This window comes from Leptodactylus fuscus, chromosome 5, assembly GCF_031893055.1.
Source record: "Leptodactylus fuscus isolate aLepFus1 chromosome 5, aLepFus1.hap2, whole genome shotgun sequence".
Lineage (NCBI taxonomy): Eukaryota > Metazoa > Chordata > Amphibia > Anura > Leptodactylidae > Leptodactylus > Leptodactylus fuscus.
Window position 1 is genome coordinate 155,327,118 of NC_134269.1, and position 18,725 is coordinate 155,345,842.

Below are 18,725 nucleotides of genomic sequence, written 5' to 3' on the forward strand. Positions count from 1 at the left end.
ATTTTATGGAAACATGCTACCGTCTTGATTAATATTTCTTATGCCCTATTGAAAATCTGATTCCATGTCTGTTTAATTGGTAGCAATATATTACACGTATAAGGGTTTTCATAGTGCCTACATTTCACTCTTTATGCTCTCATTAAACTGTACTTTTAAGTGTTCTGATCAATCATATAAGATCAATTAGAGAACCAAATATTGCACAGGAAAAGGTGGTGTGAAGAGCGGTAGTTGTTTTTATTGTACACTTCATTATAGAGACTAGCAATTGTTCAAGACCATGCCAATTGCTTTTTTTGATAACTTTATAGCATAACATTGATTACAATAATTCGTCACCTCATATCTGTTAGGAACACAATGTAAAATGTGCAAATAGAAGCAGCTCACGGGGGCCTCCTAGCGTCACACTAAAGGACATATCAACCCTAGGTATTAAATGGAATGAATTTATCACTGAATACGTATTAAAATAATAGAAGTTCCATCTAGTGCTACAAAAAAATTACTAAATATACGTATTAAAGCCCTCTATCAGAATAGAATCGTGGGGCTAAGAATAATGACAATACATAATTAGAAAGAATTTGATCATTACTGAAAACTAACAAATCCTAGAAATAAAAGTCCCAGATCATGATTCCTATTTCGACTGCTCCACTACGCTTCCATTACACTTCCGTGCAGAGATCTCCTTAAATAGGTTTTCCCATCTCTCCCAGCTGATTGTCCTGCTGGCACTGAGTAAGTGACGTCACTTATCCCATCTCACAGGTCCGTGGTTATAGCAACGCTGTGTAAACAATGGAAGGAATAAGTTCACATAACAGGCAAACAAAGTAGAATTTCTAAAGCAATATATTTAGGAAAAGTCTTCAATTTACATAAGCTACCAGTATAGATAGGATCCTTGAGATGGGACAACCCTTTTAAAGAATCTTGAAAATGCCCACACACATTAGATAAATGTTGATCTTCGCCAAAAACCACCTTAAAAGGGGTTGTCCCATAGCAAGGATCCTATCTATACTGCTAGTTTATGAGGATTTAAGACTTTTTCTAAATACATTGCTTTATCAAAACTGCTTTGTTTGGCCGCTATCTTAATTTATTCACTTCATTGTTTGCATACGTTTCTATGACCACGCCCCGGGCTTATCTGATCAGTCCCCTATTGACTTAGCTGCCTGCGCCCAGGCGCGGAGGAGGGGCTGAGTGCTCAGCAGCAGCTCTGAGCTGTGTCTGTCTCTGCCACAGATAACAGAGCTCCTCAGATAGGGGAGGGGGGGGGGGGGGGGGGGGTGAGAGCTCTGAGATTTTTTTGAACTTTTTATCTCCTGCTCTTCCACTTATCAGCCGGTTCAACTGAATTTGGCTGATAAGGGCTGAGATAGGGAGTCTGTTACCTCTGTATGTATTACAAACTGACTCAAATCCAGCTCTGCTACATCAGCTTCATACTGTGGTAATGCATTTACAACCAATCCCTCATTACTGACTGCAAACATAGCAGATAGCACAGCAAGTGAAACCCCGCCCACCAATGTGCCAAGAAAACCAGGAAGTGAACAGAGCACAGAGCCTGCAGGTTGGTGAACAAGGGTTATGGGAATGCCCCTTTAAGGCTAAGGCCCCACATTGCAAAAACACAGCTGTTTTGTTGCAAATCTTGCTTGGTTTATTGAGCCAAGGCCAGGAGTGGGTTGAGCAGAAAGGAGAAATATAAATGCTTGCTTTATATTTCCCATTCCTTTTGTAGCCACTCGTAGAAAAGATGCAGCTAAATCTTCAACTAAAAAAAGCAGCTTTTCCGCAATATGGGGCCTCAGCCTAAATGTGTAAGGGTCTTTAGATCCAAGATGGTCTTTGGTCACAAATGCTAATCTAGGACAAGTAGTCAATTATCTAATAATAGAGATCAGACTCAATGTTTCTTTTAGTTTTTTCTTCTGATAAAAGTAACCTAATCCTCTTAGAAGTCCTGGCACAAAAATCAGACTAAGAAAATTCTTTGTTGAAAGAGTGATACACAAGTAATTAACTCACTGCCCTTGGAAATCTGATCTTATCTATCTCAGTGGCTTTCTTTTTTCCAGAAGGCCCTGTTCATGTTTATTATAGGTTTGGACAAAAAAAAATTGAATTTGATGTCATTAACTGATAAAAGATTATTTGCAAAATAAAATAAAACTGTAAGATGAAATGAAAGATATTGAGTTATATAAATTATTCTGGGCACTAGAAATCTCCTTGAAATAATAGGATGACGTGGGGAAAATAGTAATGGAAATGGTGATTAACGTCCAAATTTATTATTGAAAATATTAGGCCTTATTCACATCTGTTTCATACAGACTTCAGATGTCCCTGTTTGTCAAGGACAACATAAGCGCCTTCTTACTTTTCACTTTGGGTCTGTAAAAAGCAAACAGCACAATTATGGCATTCGTGGTAATCTATGGTTTTCATAGACCGCTGAGAAAACAGATCAAAATGGATCAGGTCTCCATTCTATTCACCTGTATAAAAGAAGCAGACGTCTGCTACATGTGTCTAATAAATCATTGGGTTTGTATGCAGTCTGAGAATAACACGGAATTAACATGACAAGTACATATAAAATGGATGTGTGCATAAAGTGTTTGGGATTATCAGCTTATAAAAATAAACCCGACCCTAAGCAAATAGGGACAATAGTTCTAAAAGGACTGAAATTACTGACTCTTCAATATTACTCAATCTAGATGATATTTATCAATAGAAATTCTAGGTATGTGTTAACTAAAATGGCTTCTTATGGCCTTAGGCAGCAATAGACTTGAGCTAATTGACTGATGTCGCTGTGTGCAGGGGGTAGGTAAGCTGTGATGTCATCTATTGTCAGTAGTAAATGTATTCAAGCATGTTATGTGATGTGTTATCTATAAGGGTTTTATCTTCTATTGTAATGTAGTCAGTCTTGTTTGTGATTCTAAATGAGATAACTGTTGAAAAGAAAGACCCTACATAATTCAAAAGTGTCAGTCTAACTAGGGTTAGTGGCCAGAGTGAAAATTGCTGGATATAGTCTTTTTTTTTTTTTTTTAAATGTTCATTTATTTTGGCAAATAGCGCTGTGGAGTCAGGACTAATTTTGGGTGGAGTTCGAAAAAAGATATGGACTTCGGCATCAAAAGAAATGATGAATTATTTTATACAATGATCAATGCTGTATGGCTATACAAATGCCTAGCTTGTTACATATTTACTCTGTTAGATTTATGAAAAAGCTAGAATTTCAATTTTCCCTGCTTCTGATTAACCAGGGCTGTCAGCCATTTATGAAGTTGTCTGAGTAAGAGCAGGAGTCAGATCCCCGGGCTGGTCACACACCTTTTTTTTTTCCTAGGGCCTGATGGATCGATCTCAAAGAGCACAGATAGGAGAGAGCAAACGAAAAGATAGTGGCAAAATAAACAAAACAAAAAAGTGAGACAAAACAAGGAATGAAAACAAGAGAAAAAGTGAGACAGAAAACGAGAAGTAGAGAGAGAGAAAAAGAAACACAAAAAACGAGAGAAAAAAGAAAATGAAAAAAAAAAAAAAAGAAAAATGAGAGAAAAAGCTATAAACTTTACCAAATTCTAGAAAAGTATCTGAAATTTTTTCGAGAGCCACCAAGAAGATATTTGGTAGTATTTTTGACACAATGCTGCCACCTTCTGTCCACTAAGCAATTCTACAAGCAACATTTAAATGACAGAAAATAGAACTATTTACGTAAAGAAAAAAAGAAAGTAACTTTAAAAACATTAGGGTCCCAAAAAAAAACAAAACAAAAAAACACTATCATTTAGATAAGTCATTAACCCCCCCCTTAAGGGCACAGCATAAAAGTACCTTATAGACCAGGCCTTATTTTTCAGAACTGACATGTATCACTTTATATGGCAATAACTGAGATGCTTTAAGGGTTAGTTCACACGTAAATAACGTGTGACTTCTATTGGCACCGGTAAAAAAAAAAAGCTTCCTAATGAGGAAGCTTTTTTTTTTTTTAGACCTTGGCAAGCTTTTTTTGGAGGTTTTTTTTTTTTTTTGTAAAAACAGTTTAAAAAAAAAAAAGCCAGGCTGCTTACCCCTCCTGTAAAGTGAATGGGCTGAAAAAAAACGCACTGCGTTTTTTTCCGCGCAGTTTTTTTTGCAAAGATGACAAAAGGAGAAAAAGCTCCCCAGGGAGCTATGGCAGGGCCCCAGGGAGGGCGGCATTTTTTCTTACCTAAGCCAGTCCAGGACAAGCTGTCCTGGACTGGCTTAGCACGGAGCGGTGGATTGGGGAGGCCGCTGAAGCAGCGCTGCCCCGGCAGCCTCCCCTCACACTCAGTCAGAGAGCAGGTCTTCTCTGTGCCTGCTCTCTGCCTGCGAACAGCGCTAAACCCTGCCCCCCTTCACTAAGCCCCGCCCCCTCCGCTCCGCCACGCCCCCTCCTCCCCAGGGGGGGGGGGCTTTCTGTTGTTCGCTTCGGGCGGCGAGAGGGGCAGGTTCACCCCTGGGTTTCAGAATGGAAAAAGCTCTATTTGGCCTTTGGAGGGCAAATTTTGCTGGAATAGTTTTCAAGTGTCATGTCGCATTTGCAGAGCCCCTAAAGTACCAATACAATGGAAAACCCCCTCCTCCCAAAGGTGACCCAATTTTAGAATCTACACCCCTCAAGGAATTTCTCAAGGGTTATCATCATTTTGAGCCCAAGACTGCTTCCCAAAAATTAATGTACAAAGTGAAAATTTTAACTTTTATAGAAATACTAGCTTTTACCCGCGACTTCGTCCGCGGCACCTTGACTGTCTGCGTGACGCACCTGGCTGGGAGCGCAGGCTTGTTCCTTTTTGTTGTGTCCGCAGGGGGGCCTTCCTACCTCCGAGGGTCCATGGACCCTCTGTGCGAACCTTGCGGCCCTCTTAAACTGTTTACCTCCTCTCCTTCCTGGCGCCTGCCACCCCCCTTTCTCCCTACCCGCTTCCCCTTGTGGTCACTCCTTCCAGCTACCCCGTGCCCCTTTGCGACCCAGGAACGTGGCGACTTCCCCCCCTAACAGCATGCCCTCTTCTTCCGTGTTACCTACTCCGGGCCCTGTTACCTACCCCGTGCGGCCCGCTGGAACTGTTTACCTCCTCTCCTTCCTGGCAGCCACCACCCCCCGTTCTCCCTACCCGCCCTTTGGCGCCCCAGGAAGGTGCCCCCTTCCACCCCTAGTACCTGTGACGTGGTCCGTGGCAGGGTTCCTGGTGAAGCTGTGTAAGGAAGGCAAAGGATTAGAATGCTTCCCAGTGTTGAGCAGCAGGGGGTGTGATGAGGAATGCAAAACATTCCTGAAAGCATTGCAATGCAGTAGCATTGTAATACATTGCATTACTCCTCACACCTCCTGCCACTCAACACTGGGAAGCTGTGTAAGGAATGCAAAGCATTGGGTGAAGGCTCCCAGCAGCGTCGGGGAGTGTGTCGGCCTGCAGAGGCAGTGAAGTGTTAGAACGATACTGCGGAGCTGTGAGGAGAGAAGTGCGTAGCCACTGCCGGAATGGCGACTTACCAGTCTCCTTGCCCTGGAGGGCCTGGTGGTCCTGGGGGAGGGCAGTGTCCTGGGGCCGAAGGGCTGGTGGAGACTCGGAAAGGCCGTGTGTTAGCCGTGGAGGGCTGGGGAGGTGCGGGAAGGCTCCCACCGGCGTTGAGGAGTGTGTCGGCCTGCAGAGGATTTTGTGCGTACAGTGTCCACAAAGTGGTGGCGTGCAGAAAGACGTTATATAGAGGGGGAAGATGCGCATGCGCGTAGCAAGAGCAAGTAGTGGGCGGAGTCGGGGAGCGTAAGATGGCTGATCCAGAGCGTTGAAGAGGTTTCCCTCTGGACGGAGATGAAGGTGAGGGTGTAAGTGGGCAAGTGTATTGACATATTGTAGTGTGGGGTTAGGGGCTAGGCTTGAGAGGCCAATAGGGAGTGTGTGGCTTGTGTGAGTGGTCAAAAATGTGTGGGATTGTAGAGCTTATGCTGTGAGTTTGGGGGTGTCCTGGGCAAAATGTATATGCGTGAGAGGAACGAAAAGTAGCCTATCGTTCAATCCTGCCTAGGATCTATGTTTTGTGAAAATTTCACGCAAATCGGTGAAGGCATTTTTGCGTGATTGAGGAACAAACATCCAAACACACAAACATCCAAACACACATACTTTCACCTTTATAATATTATTAAGATGCCATTTAAGTGCACAATTTGTTGTTTCCACTTCGTGTCATCAGAGACCTGCACTCCTAAAACTATTAAGAAGGCTATCTCGGGTACAAAAAAGTTGTATATTTGGGTATAAACTGCTACTTAGGCACACAGCAGGGCTCAAAAGGAAAGGAGCACTGCACATTTTAGCTTTTGAGGGACTTTTTGGGCGCCATGTTGTTTTCGCAGAGCCCTGGGAGGTGCCAGTAATTGGAATTCCCCAAGAAGTGACCCCATTTTGTAGGGGCAATATTAGAGTCTCTGTAATCATAAAATGGCATCCAAAAACCAACAATATAAACCTGCGCTCGAAAAGCACATAGCGCTCCTTCACACCTGCACACTGCTGTGTGCCCAAACAGCAGTTTATGACCACATGTATGATACTGTTGTACCCAGGATAAAGTACTTAAAGTCATATGTGGGTATAAACTGCTGTTTGGACACAGAAGGACCTATATTTTGGTTTTTGGTCACAATTTGGTTTCTAGACATCAAGCCATTTTTGCATGGTCACATGACCCCACTTTAGAAACTAAACTCCTCGCGGGATTTATCAAGCGGCGTAGCAAGCATTTTCAGCCCTTGATTGTTGCATTAATTTAAAACATGCAGTTCATAATGAAAAGTGAAAAATTGCCATGGTCACCTTTCAGCATAATCTACTGTATGTAGGTATTCATTTCTAGAAAATAAATTATAGCAACACTTGGAAGTTAAAAATGCTCACTGTACTCTTGGATACATTTCTTCAGGGGTGTAGTTTCTAAAATGGTGTCATATGTCAGGGGATTCCACTTTACTGGCATTTCAGGAACTCTGTAAAAGTGACATGATGTCCAAAAATCTAATTGTCTAAATCTGTGCGCTATAAAACAAATAGCACTCCTACCTTCTGTGCCTGATTGTGTTCCCAAATATCAGTTTGTACCCACATATGGACCTTACGTACTTTATCCTGGGTACACCAGTGCCATAAATGTGGGCATAAACTGCAGTTAGGGCACATAGAGCACAGATATGAAGGAGCACTATGTGGCTTTAGGAGTACAGATTTAGATATTTGCTATCTGGATGCCATGTCACTATTATTGCGCATCCAAGGGGTTAAAACCTCCAATCGGAGTAAAGCTCCAAATCGGGTTAATCAAGCGGGTGTTAGCTGTCAGTTATAGCTAACATCCACTCCCAATGACCGGGAGGCCATCACAGGACGTACTACTACGTCCATTTGTGTGAAGTACTAGGCAGCCAAGACTTAAAAATGGCTTTTCATGTCCTTGGGCACACGTGGTTTATATACCGCTAGAAAAACGACAATGCGCCGAATTCAGCACACTGCTTTATTTCTGGTTATGTGCCCTGGGGCTGGATATATCCTTGCCATTATAACGGCAATCAGCCAATTGTGAGAAAAGCATTCCTGACAGTGTAGCTGGGCGGTAAGGAATGCCTCCTCTGATAATACAAGGTTATGGATGAGTACAGTCAGGGGAACATTCCTCACAGCCCACTAGACTGTCAGGAACGCTCTTCTGACAGTGGGCTGAGATCATTGCCTTTATAATGGCAAGGATATCTCTTGCCCCAGGGCACATAACCGGAAAGCCGGCAGTGCTTTTTCGGGTTTCTAGCAGTATATAACACGGCATGTACCAGAGGACATGAAAGGTCCTCTTTAATAGTATGTCCTGTGTTGCTAAGGAGTTAAAGAAATAAATGAACACTTATTTCACCTTTGAAAGCATACTTACATTATATTCACTTGTATGCCGACTATATACACATTGCTTTTAGAATTATTTTACATACCTGCATAGGGCCAACATATTCTGGTCAGTTACTGTCCCATATAGGGCTCACATTCTTATTTCATTCTGATGAATGAAAAAATGCAACAGTTTTATGAAACTTTTTTGAAAATTCCATCAACATTTACTGTAACTGCAAGTAAAGTCATATGGTTAGAACATTTCATAAAATGGGAATAGAATTTAGGTTTTTTCATTCCTTATTGGGACTGAAATGTGCAATTTTCTTGTGCAATACCCCTGTATTTTAGTGTATTCCACCTGCAGTATTTTCCTATTACACCCTTAATAGCAGACTCAGATCAGTTGACTTTTACTAGAAGTAGCAGAGTACCCTGTTTGATAAGATTCAATAAGACCTACCTGTCTAAATAGTAGATACAGTATATTATAATAATTTACATAGCAACTTGTATAAGGCCCCTAGCTTTAAATAGGTGGCTCGCCAAGGTCAACTCCATTTCCCCAAGACTGTCCACCCAATAGTGAGATTATCACGAGGCTATCGCTTATGGAATCCTTGTTTAAGAGTCGGGCACATCCCAATAAAGCCAATGAGTGGTCATGTAATATATTCTTCCATCAAGTTCTCCAGAACAAGTACAGATGCTCAACGGGCACAGACAACCCCTTTAAGTTTAGCGGTCCTTTCAGTTTAACAGTTATACAAAGTTCTGAAAATATAACAGCAAGTATGTATTTCCTTACCATTTCCTTAAAGGCATTTTCAAGAGCTCCAATGATGAGACACTCATGTGGAATTTTTTTTTCTGTAAAAAATCTTGTCGGAGGTGTACTTGGCGAGCCTGGTGCACCAGCAGCTCCACGTAATGATGCAGCCCTAGTTAGAGTCCTACTATTGGTAGACGATGTTTCCGGATCCTCTCCTAGACAAGTAGGAGGTAAAACTGCAGAGTTTTTCAGGATTTCTACAATGTCCTGCAATTGCTCTACGATGTGATGATGAAGCAGCTTAGATGCTACAACTGCAGCTCCAGCACCTGCATGTCCATCAAACAGTGCCCAGTATTGAAATGTGATCCCATCAACCTCCTGAGAACAAAACACAGACATCTAGACACATTAACCACGTCATACAGTAATGCATCAGCGACCATGACAGTCAGAAATCAGCAGAAAAAAAAAAATACAATTCTGGCATCAAAAGGTTGAAAAATAGAGTTTTGTGACTTTTCTGGCTTATTTGTGCAAAAATATCTATGAAATGTAAAATGTAATATCTAACATTTGCTCCACATCTGAAAAGTGGCTGGCAAGGATACTCTGTTGGGAGTTTATTAAAAGCAACTTTTTAAAAAGTTGCAAAAATTGTACAAGGGGGTGGCATAGAAAGTAGAACAACGTCTCTGGACAGAGCGCTTTATGATACCTTGTGCAACCTTTAACCCCTTCCTGCTGCAGGCGTTATTGATTTTGGTTTTTGACCTCCCTGACTTCCAAGAACCATGACTTTTTTATTTTTCTGTTCATGGAGCCATAGGGGCATTTTATTTTTATAGGAAAAATTGTGATTCGTAATAGATTAACAGAGGCTGAAGATGCATACATGTGTAATAATCTGAGCGTTGTGGGATTGCTGAAATGTTAGGCAACTCCTTTCAGTGAGTTATAGGGTGTGTTGAGTCTACTGACATGTCCATTTGGCTGTTAGTGTACATACTATAAATTTCTTGCAGTACTATGTTTCTGGCAGTAAAACATTTTTAGTGCCACAATACATCTACAGCAAAAAAAGATGCAATTTTCTAATATTTTTTTTCCGTTTAAAAATGTCCTACTTTTATGTGTCTACAACTTCTATGAAGACTTAAAAAGACTGTCCAGGAATTGGAGGTCCAGGGAAATGGTGCGCAGAACGTCTGGCATCTAGACCGATGGCGGACAACGGAGCTCTGGGACAGGTCATTATGTTTTTTGTTTCTATTTTACACCCTCCCCAGCCTCCACACAGGTCTAATGCCCTAATTTAAGAGTCTCTGAAGTAGCAGAAAACAAATAAACCCGGAGCTATGGAACTCTCTGCCCCAGGAAGTGGTGATGGTGGATTCATTAAACAAGTTCAAAGAGGGCCTGGATGTCTTTCTTGAAGAGAACAATATTACAGGTTATGGACTTCAGATTTTAAGGACACGTTGATCCAGGGATTTTATACTGACTGCCAGATTGGAGTCGGGTAGGAATTTTTTCCCCTGAAATGGGGCAATTGGCATGAGCCTCATGGGTTTTTTTTTGCCTTCCCCTGGATCAACACTGTAGGGGATTGTAGGGTTATAGGTTTTACTTGATGGACTGAGGTCTTCATCCAACCACATCTACTATGTCAAATCCTAGGTTAATATTCTTTACCATATGTATGTTCCATATGTCCGATTTTCCTTAATTTAGTTGAAAAACATTAGGTTTCCATTATGACAAAGCTCATCATGACAACACAACAATGTAAAAGGAAAAGAATAGTAGCATTTATCCAGCTTGTGACAAGTACCGTGTTCTCCTTCAGTTGCAGGCCTTCTCCATTTGGTAGAGATGATCTTCGCTTGTTTGAGCAGGTCTTGTTGGGAGTGGATTGTACTCCGGTAGTTTTCTTCTTCACAAACATAACTTCACAGCTTGCCTGATCTTCATTATGGGTGCTTTTCCCTGCATTTATCACCCTGGGAAGTACAGAAACAAAAAAAAAAAATAGAACAAAAGAAGTCTATTAAACAAAATGGACACAAAGAAATACAACTTAGTACATTAAACAGTAGTACTAATGCGCATACAAAGGTCACCAATGAAGGTGGGTGTCCATTGTAAGATCACGTATGAAGGACATCACACAGTAAATGGTACATAGTATAAACATAAGAACAGTGCAGTTAGGCAAAAGAGAAGTCTTACTTGTACAGTTCCAACGTATTTCACAGCACTTAAAGAGGACCTTTCACCTCCTGGGGTACATGCGGTGCAATACACTGCTAGAAGGCTGACAGTGTGCTGAATTCAGCGTACCATCGGCTTTCACGTTCTGTGCCCCCGGTGAAGAGCCATCAATGCTGTTACCGTAGATCTTCACTGTCAGAAGGGCGTTTCTGACAGTCTGTTGGGAACGCCCTTCTTCACAGTAGTGTCTATTGCACTGTACTGTGAGAGGGGGCGTTCCTTACGGCCAGCGATGACGCTGAGTGGTGAGGAACGCCTCCCCTACTCCTTATAGTACTCAAATACTGGGGGGGGGGGGGGGCGTTATCAGCATCATCACTGGGCGGTAAGCAGTGCCCCCTCTCACAGTAAAGCGCAATAGACACTACTGTGAAGAAGGGCATTCCTAGACAGACTGTCAGAAACACCCTTCTGACACTGAAGAGCTACGGTGACGGCACCCATAGCTCTTCAGTGGGGGCACAGAACAGGAAAGCCAATAGTGCACTGAATTCAGCGCACTGTCTGCTTTCTAGTGGTGTATTAAACCGTATGTGCCCCAGAAGGTGAAAGGTCCCAATTAAAAGACATTGTCAGTCACCGTCCTATATAGGGCTCACAATCTTGACTCTCCATCACCAGGTCTATGGAGAGCAGTAGGAAAAACAGTATCTGGAGGAAATCCACGCAAAGAAAAAGAGAACATACAAAATCCTTACAGACGTTGTCCTTGGTCGGATTTGAATCTAGCACTGTACTAATTCATTGATGCCTTTTGATGTAGATTGTTATATAGATGCCCTTGATTCCTTTGGCATCCATTTTTAGAGTATTAGTTAAATGGATCCACTAAGCAGGAGATCCAATCATCATGTGATCAGGCCCTAATGTATATTACTGTATATACATTGTTCCGGTGCTCTGGAAGCAGAAGAAACAGCTGATCCACTGGATCTTGGGAGTCGGACCCATACAGATCTTCAGTTGATTACTTATGGTGAGGATAAGTCACCAGTCTAAAAGTTCTGGAAAATCTCTTTAAGGCTAATGCCCCAAGGGACGATCCGCAGAAATGAAGCGCTGCGAAAAAAACAAAAACAAAACACGTGGCAGCAACGCATCACGGTTCTTCCCGCAGCAATTTAGACAGAAAGTTTCTAGAGTTTTCTTCCTCAGATTTTCTGTTACAATTATATCTATGGGGAAACCGCCGGCGTTTCCGTAGATACAGATTGACATGCTGCGATTTACAAAACCGCGGCGTGTCTACATAGCAGTTTTTACCATGGAGCGGGCATGTGATTCACTTGAATCCCATCTACTTTGCCTGTACTGTAAAACGCCACAATTTTTCCGGCAGCGTGTCCGCCACAGGCAAATCGCGGCCTTTCCGGCACGTGGGGCCCCAGCCTAAGGGTTTTGATAGTATGTTGTGATTTTTCAACTCCTTCCACAAAAGTATGTTTTACTCTGTAGCTCTGCCTTCACCATTCTGTAAAATACAGGGTGAGGAAGCGCTGGTGGCTCACTAGCAATACACGCTCTCAACACGTCTTTAACAGAGCATAGGGAACTAGTGTGGTCACTGGTACAGATGGGTGCTGTTGCTAAGAAACCTTCAGAACAAACTACCCTGCAAGCTCTGTGCTTCAAGAGATCGTTCATTAAGGAGCATGAAGGACTTGTCAACAATGGCGCACATACAACAATGTCCTTGCAACAATTCTGCAATACACACAATCAGCAGACCAAATGGAAGATCATAGAAAGCAAAAATGACACAGCATTGTGCAGAAGCAGTCATACATAAAAGGGAAATGAGAAAACATTCTGTTATGCCAGAAGGCAGGCGCAGCAGGTGGGAAAAGGTTGGCAAACATCTTACAAATGAGTCAGGCTTTGCACTTCATATGTGCCATACACCAAGACAGGATTAGTAAGCACGGTGTCTGAAAATGGTATCACAAAGGAACAGATTTTAGAATTTAGTCGTATAAATACTAATACACAAGAAAACCCAGAAAACAAGTATCAGTTTCTTGAAGAAACATTGTAAAATTGTCACAGCTCGGTGATCATTGTTCCTGAAGAATGAAGGACTTTATTCCCTGCCTGTATATCAAGCCTGCAACAATGATCTAAGTGTGTGCGCAAACGTCACAGCAAATACTTATTTAATATTCTCTGGCACAGCACAGACACTATTTATTTACCCTATTTTATCCATATGAATTATGCTGTGGGGTTTGCATGGCAATGACTGAACGGCACCAATAAATCTGCCACATGGATAGGGAACGGTCATTAAATAGAGAGATGTCCTTCCTTACCTTTCCTACTGGCTGGACATCTCCAGATAGGAGTTTCACAAGATGACCAGCTTTCTAAAACAACATCATTTTGTGGTATGGTCTCACCAATGTACACTGAGGACAGTAAGAAAGCAACTATCGTGGCTTTTGTTAGAGTTAAGTCCTCCATCTTTGTATTTTGGCAGCCATCTTGTACTCTTTCACATATAAACTGTATAAGTATGTATTTTTCTGTTTAAGTCAAGGAGGCCCCTTGTTAGACTTTAAGGAATGTGATAATGAACGTTAATGCATAGGTTGCTAATCATTATCTCTCAAGGGCCTCATTTTTGAGAAGATGACTTTGTATATCTCTTATCTCCTTTACATGATGTATGGACACATAACCAACAAAAGTATTAATCTTATGGTATCTGGGCACTCTGTCATATTTTATGGTATATGAAGGTCACTTAGAGTGTATAGACACAGAGTCTATGGAACGTGTCATCTTATCTCTTTTGCCATGATATATACATATAGACAGTCTGGGATGTTAGCTCACACAAGTATTTTGAATCCTTCTTTGTTTCATGGGAAAGTCCATCCCAGTGTGGAAAGCTATAATGAGATGCAGATTATAATGAGCCTCAGCCAATAGCCATGTGCCAGGCTTGTCTTATATCTCTATAACCAATCATGATTGCACTGATTAGAATAGCCAAGCCAGCTCTTTGTCTGTAATGTATTTAAACTACCTTTTTCTTACAATAAAATCAGAACTCTTTTGATACACTACCATGTTGTGTCTTAAATCAGTTCTCCAGGCCTAAAGAAAGATGGCTGCAGTCCATCTAGGCCTGTTAGGACCTCTACAACATACGGAGGGATCCATATGTCCCTATCACTTTCCACTACGGACTAGGCCCAAATGAATGCGTCTAGTCGGAAGGAAGGGGTCGCGAGGTGGATGTCCACGGCTGAACCAGCCGCAGAATCCGCCTGAAGAAAGGGCAGCTTACTTCTTTTTTCCGTGAGTGGGAACAAACCACTCGCGGAAAAAAGAAATGACTGTCTCACACTAATTTCAGTGGGAGGCAGTTTTTTGAACCGGATTCTGCGTCAAAATCCGTCCTATTTGACTCCGTGTGAACTAGCCCTTAAAGAGATATGATTTTTAACAATGTTACCGCGTCTAACACCACTATGGGGTCAGTTTAAAGGGGTTAGGGAGATGATTGATTGCCTTTAAGAAATTATAAACTGACTTGTTACAAAGGCAGCATACTATTAAAAGTACCATGCTGAAATATAGCGAGTTATTTAGAGGTTAGTAAAGGCAGACTGCATAGATAAGTGCTGAATGTTATATACTTTTGGCAATGGGATTGGATGAAACGCCCATATTCAATGATTCAGGTAAATTCACGTGTGCGCCAGAGTCTCTGTTGGAGACTACACGGCAGAAAACGTCAAAAATCGACAGAGAAAAGTCCTGCACGAAGATAAATGACAGACCCTATTATAGAGTAATGGCTAAAACAGTGGTCTGTCTCTCCATAGTGTGGGTTCCTCAGTGATACTGAATGATGGAGAGACCAGTGCACTTGTGAACCTAGGCTAAGAGGTGAATCCCAATACTTTTCTCCATATAGTGTACATGCAATAAGCAGACTGTCTCTGTTTCCTGTTTGCGTTATCCAATACCTCTAATGAGATCTGACCAGGTAAGTAAACCTCAATAGTACAATATGGTATTGTCACAGGATAAGCTCACCTGAATACAGCTTATTGTTAAGTTACGAGAAACAGAGACAAAACAGCCTTCTAGGCATGCCAAAATCTGCAAACTAGTAAGACTAGATAAAAGTACAGCTGTTCAAAAATGAATAAACCACCATAATGTTAAAATTTCATATATAATTTAACCATAATATTTTAACTACCATGCGGACATCTAAAAAGCAAGATTATATTTGTCACATACGGGCCACGTACATCTCCAGAATACGCCCTTTCCTTACCAGAGATACACTAAAGACACTTATTGTCTCTCTGATTCATTCTCGCCTTGACTACTGTAACTCCTTACTAATCGGTCTTCCCCTCACTAAACTCTCCCCTCTACAATCTATTCTGAATGCAGCGGCCAGGCTCATCTATCAGTCTAGATGCTACAGCGATGCCTCTGGTCTGCGCCAGTCATTACATTGGCTGCCTATTCATTACAGAATAAAATATAAAGTTATCCCCCTCATCCACAAGGCTCTCCATAATGCCGCACCTCCCTACATTTCCTCCCTCATCTCTGTCTACCGCCCAACCCGTGCTCTCCGCTCACTCAATGACCTAACACTTACATCCTCTATTATCAGAACCTCCCACGCTCGTATACAAGACTTCTCCCGAGTTGCACCACTTCTCTGGAATGCTCTATCCCGGACAATCAGATTAATGCTTGGTTCACACATCAGTATGCCATCCATCCGTTTGAATTCAGTTTGAGACTAAAAACGGACTGATACGCATACTGATTGTATACTGACACCTTTTTATGCTGATCGCAAACGCTGTCTCCCCTTGAGGACAAATAAGGGGATTAAAAGTAGCAACTGTAATCAGCATATCAGCATAATCAGTTTGCTATCAGCATAAAAAAGTATCAGTATACAATCAGTATGTGTATCAGTCCGTTTTTAGTCTCAAACTGAATTCAAAGATTCGGATGGCATACTGATGTGTGAATCAAGCCTAACTCCTAATTTCTACAGCGTCAAGCGCAAACTAAAGACACATCTTTTCAGACAGGCCTATCACAATTTCTAATGTAAACCTTTCCATACCATAATTAGAATCCCCAAAATTTAACCCTTCTCTGTTCCAGCTCCCACATTACCCCACATGATATGATGCCATTTCTGGCTAACTTTACATGTCCAAGCATCATCCACGTATTAAAGGACACGACTAGAGACGCCTCAAAGTTTTATGTTTGTGTAATGACAGTAACCTCTATTACAACATTGTTTGACCTCTGTATAAGCAATGCTGCCCCTGCTACCTCTTGTGTCACCCCCTCTACCTCATAGATTGTAAGCTCCTGCGAGCAGGGCCCTCAGTCCCACTGTGCGAAGTGACTCTTTGTAATGTATCTTTTTGTCTGTATTTAAACCCTGCAAATTGTACAGCGCTGTGGAATATGTTGGCGCTATATAAATATTTTTTAATTATTAATATTATTATTCCTAGCACGTGACGTGGGTATGGTTGTCAGGGGTCAACTCAACTCCGCTCACCCTTCACTCAAGCTCTAAATTCAGCACAAGTCGCACCCCACACAGTCCACACCGCCGACTCAGGTCCAGTAGAAACCTTGCGCACATATATACTTCAAAATGATAAGGGATTCATAGAGCATACACAAAGTAGCCTTAAAGTTAACACTTTAATACCAAGATGGTTCAGCGCTACATACATAGACAAATAACAAGTGACACACAATACAAACAGCTATAAAATAAAAAGGAATAAAACAGAATAATACTTAAAAGTCTTTAGTTCCAGGAGCTTGTGAGTATGGAAACATCCTATTCTCTTAGTTGACTCCATAGATGTGACAAAGAATCTAGGTCTTCCTCTCCGTTCCATGTAGCCCCCCACCTCCTTTTACTCCCCACTGCAGGATCTTGAAAAAGAAGGATATTTTACTGGCTGCTGGAAAGCTCTGTCTGGGGTTGGGCTCAGGGTCATTAGCCCTTCAGATTAAAACTGTCAGGGCGGGTTCACATCTGCGTCCCGGTCTCCACTTTCAGGTTTCCGTCTTCTGCCCGAGAAATTAGACAGGAGACAGAAACCGGCAGTCACTTATCAAACCCATTCATTTGAATGAGTTTACAAAGTGTCCACCCTGTGAGCATTTTGTGGTCTCCGCAGCGAAACTTTTTTTTTTAACCGGTGTAAGCCGATTACTGGTCAGATCATGGAGGGGGTGTACATCTCACCCAGACTACTCAGTTGGGCGAGATGAAAAACTCCAGAAAGAATGGTTCTCAGCAGATAACTCAGTCTGCTGAGTGTTATTTCAAAGTTCTGTTTATTGGGCTGGAATTTTTTTTAGGAATGGCAGGTAGGTTGGCAGTGGGACCTGACATTCCACCCCCCTCCAGTCCACACTTTGTGGTTGTTCTTGCAGCAACTCGGCAGTTTAGAGTCTCCTTGTCAAGGGAGGCTTAGAGGGATACTAGCATTGAAACCTATTTTTTTTGTGAATAAGACGTCAGAATAGCCTTTAGAAAGGCTATTCGTCTTGTGATCTCCGCCGCGCCGTTCCTTAGAAATACCATTTTTTACCGGTATGTAAATTAGTTCTCTGGCAGCAATGGGGGCGGACCCCAGCGCTGAAAATGCGATGGGGGTGTCCCACTATCGCTGCTGCTGCTCGAGAACACGATCCTGCGACGCCTCTATCTTCGGCTGGATCCTCCCCTTCTCTGTTGTCTTCCTCCTGCGTCACCTCCAACGCCGGCGCAGTTGGTTCTGCTAGTGAGACACTAGTAGAGCCGACTACGCATGCCAGCCGGCGGCCATTTTTGGGAGGCTGTTCTTGCTCTTTGCAGGAGTGGCCTCCCAAAAACGGCCGCCATTCGCACTCGGCTCTGCTGGTGTCTCACTGGCAGAGCCAACTGCACAGGCATCGGAGGTGACACAGGGGGGGAAGAAGACAGAGAAGGGGAGGATCCAGCCGAAGATAGAGGTGTCGCAGGATAGTGTTCTCGAGCAGCAGTGGGGACGCCCCCATCGCATTTTCAGAGCTGGGGCCCGCCCCTATCGCTGCCAGAGAACTAATTTACATACTGGTAAAAAAAAAGGTATTTCTAAGGAACGGCACAGCGGAGATCACATCTAAAGGTAAGAGACGAATAGCCTTTCTAAAGGCTATTCCGACATCTTATCCACAAAAAAAAAAAAAAAAAGAGGTTTCACCACAGAGACCACAAAATGCTCCCAGGGGCTCACAGGCAGACACTGTCTGCCAGGTTTCCATCTCCTGTCTGCAGAAGACGGAAACCTGAAAGCGGAGTCCAGGGCGCAGAACCCGCCCTCAGCCTGTAATCAATCAGTTTTTTTTTTTTCCCCTCCTTCATTCTGAGCATGTGCAAAATGGACACAAACTGATTGCTATCATATGTAATCAGTATGTACTTTGTTTCCCATAGACCACAATGTTAAAACAAAATTAATTGGTTGATGTCCAGTTCTACTTTTCTCTCCGCACAAAAAAAAAAAAAAAAAAAAAATTGGCCTGGGCGCATGCGCAGTAGCCGTAGTAGAAGCAGCATGCTACTGTGCATGCGCCCAGGCCATTTTTTTTTTTTTTTTAGCAATGTCAGTTCACGAGCGCCGGAGGAAGACGGGATCCGAGGACATCGCAGGAAGAGGAGGCGTGGATGA

General features: G+C 42.5%; 1 protein-coding gene across 1 annotated transcript in view; it reads right to left on the reverse strand.

Moving 5' to 3' along the window:
- The window catches only part of PPM1H (protein phosphatase, Mg2+/Mn2+ dependent 1H), a 97,195-nt gene that overhangs the window by 47,347 nt on the left and 31,123 nt on the right, over window positions 1-18,725 (reverse strand). Inside the window, exons 2-3 of the mRNA XM_075274531.1 lie at window positions 10,565-10,733; window positions 8,767-9,111 (exon numbers count right to left, since the gene is read on the reverse strand). Coding sequence (XP_075130632.1) covers window positions 8,767-9,111; window positions 10,565-10,733 — 514 coding nt within the window. The remainder of the gene's footprint in view (window positions 1-8,766; window positions 9,112-10,564; window positions 10,734-18,725) is intronic.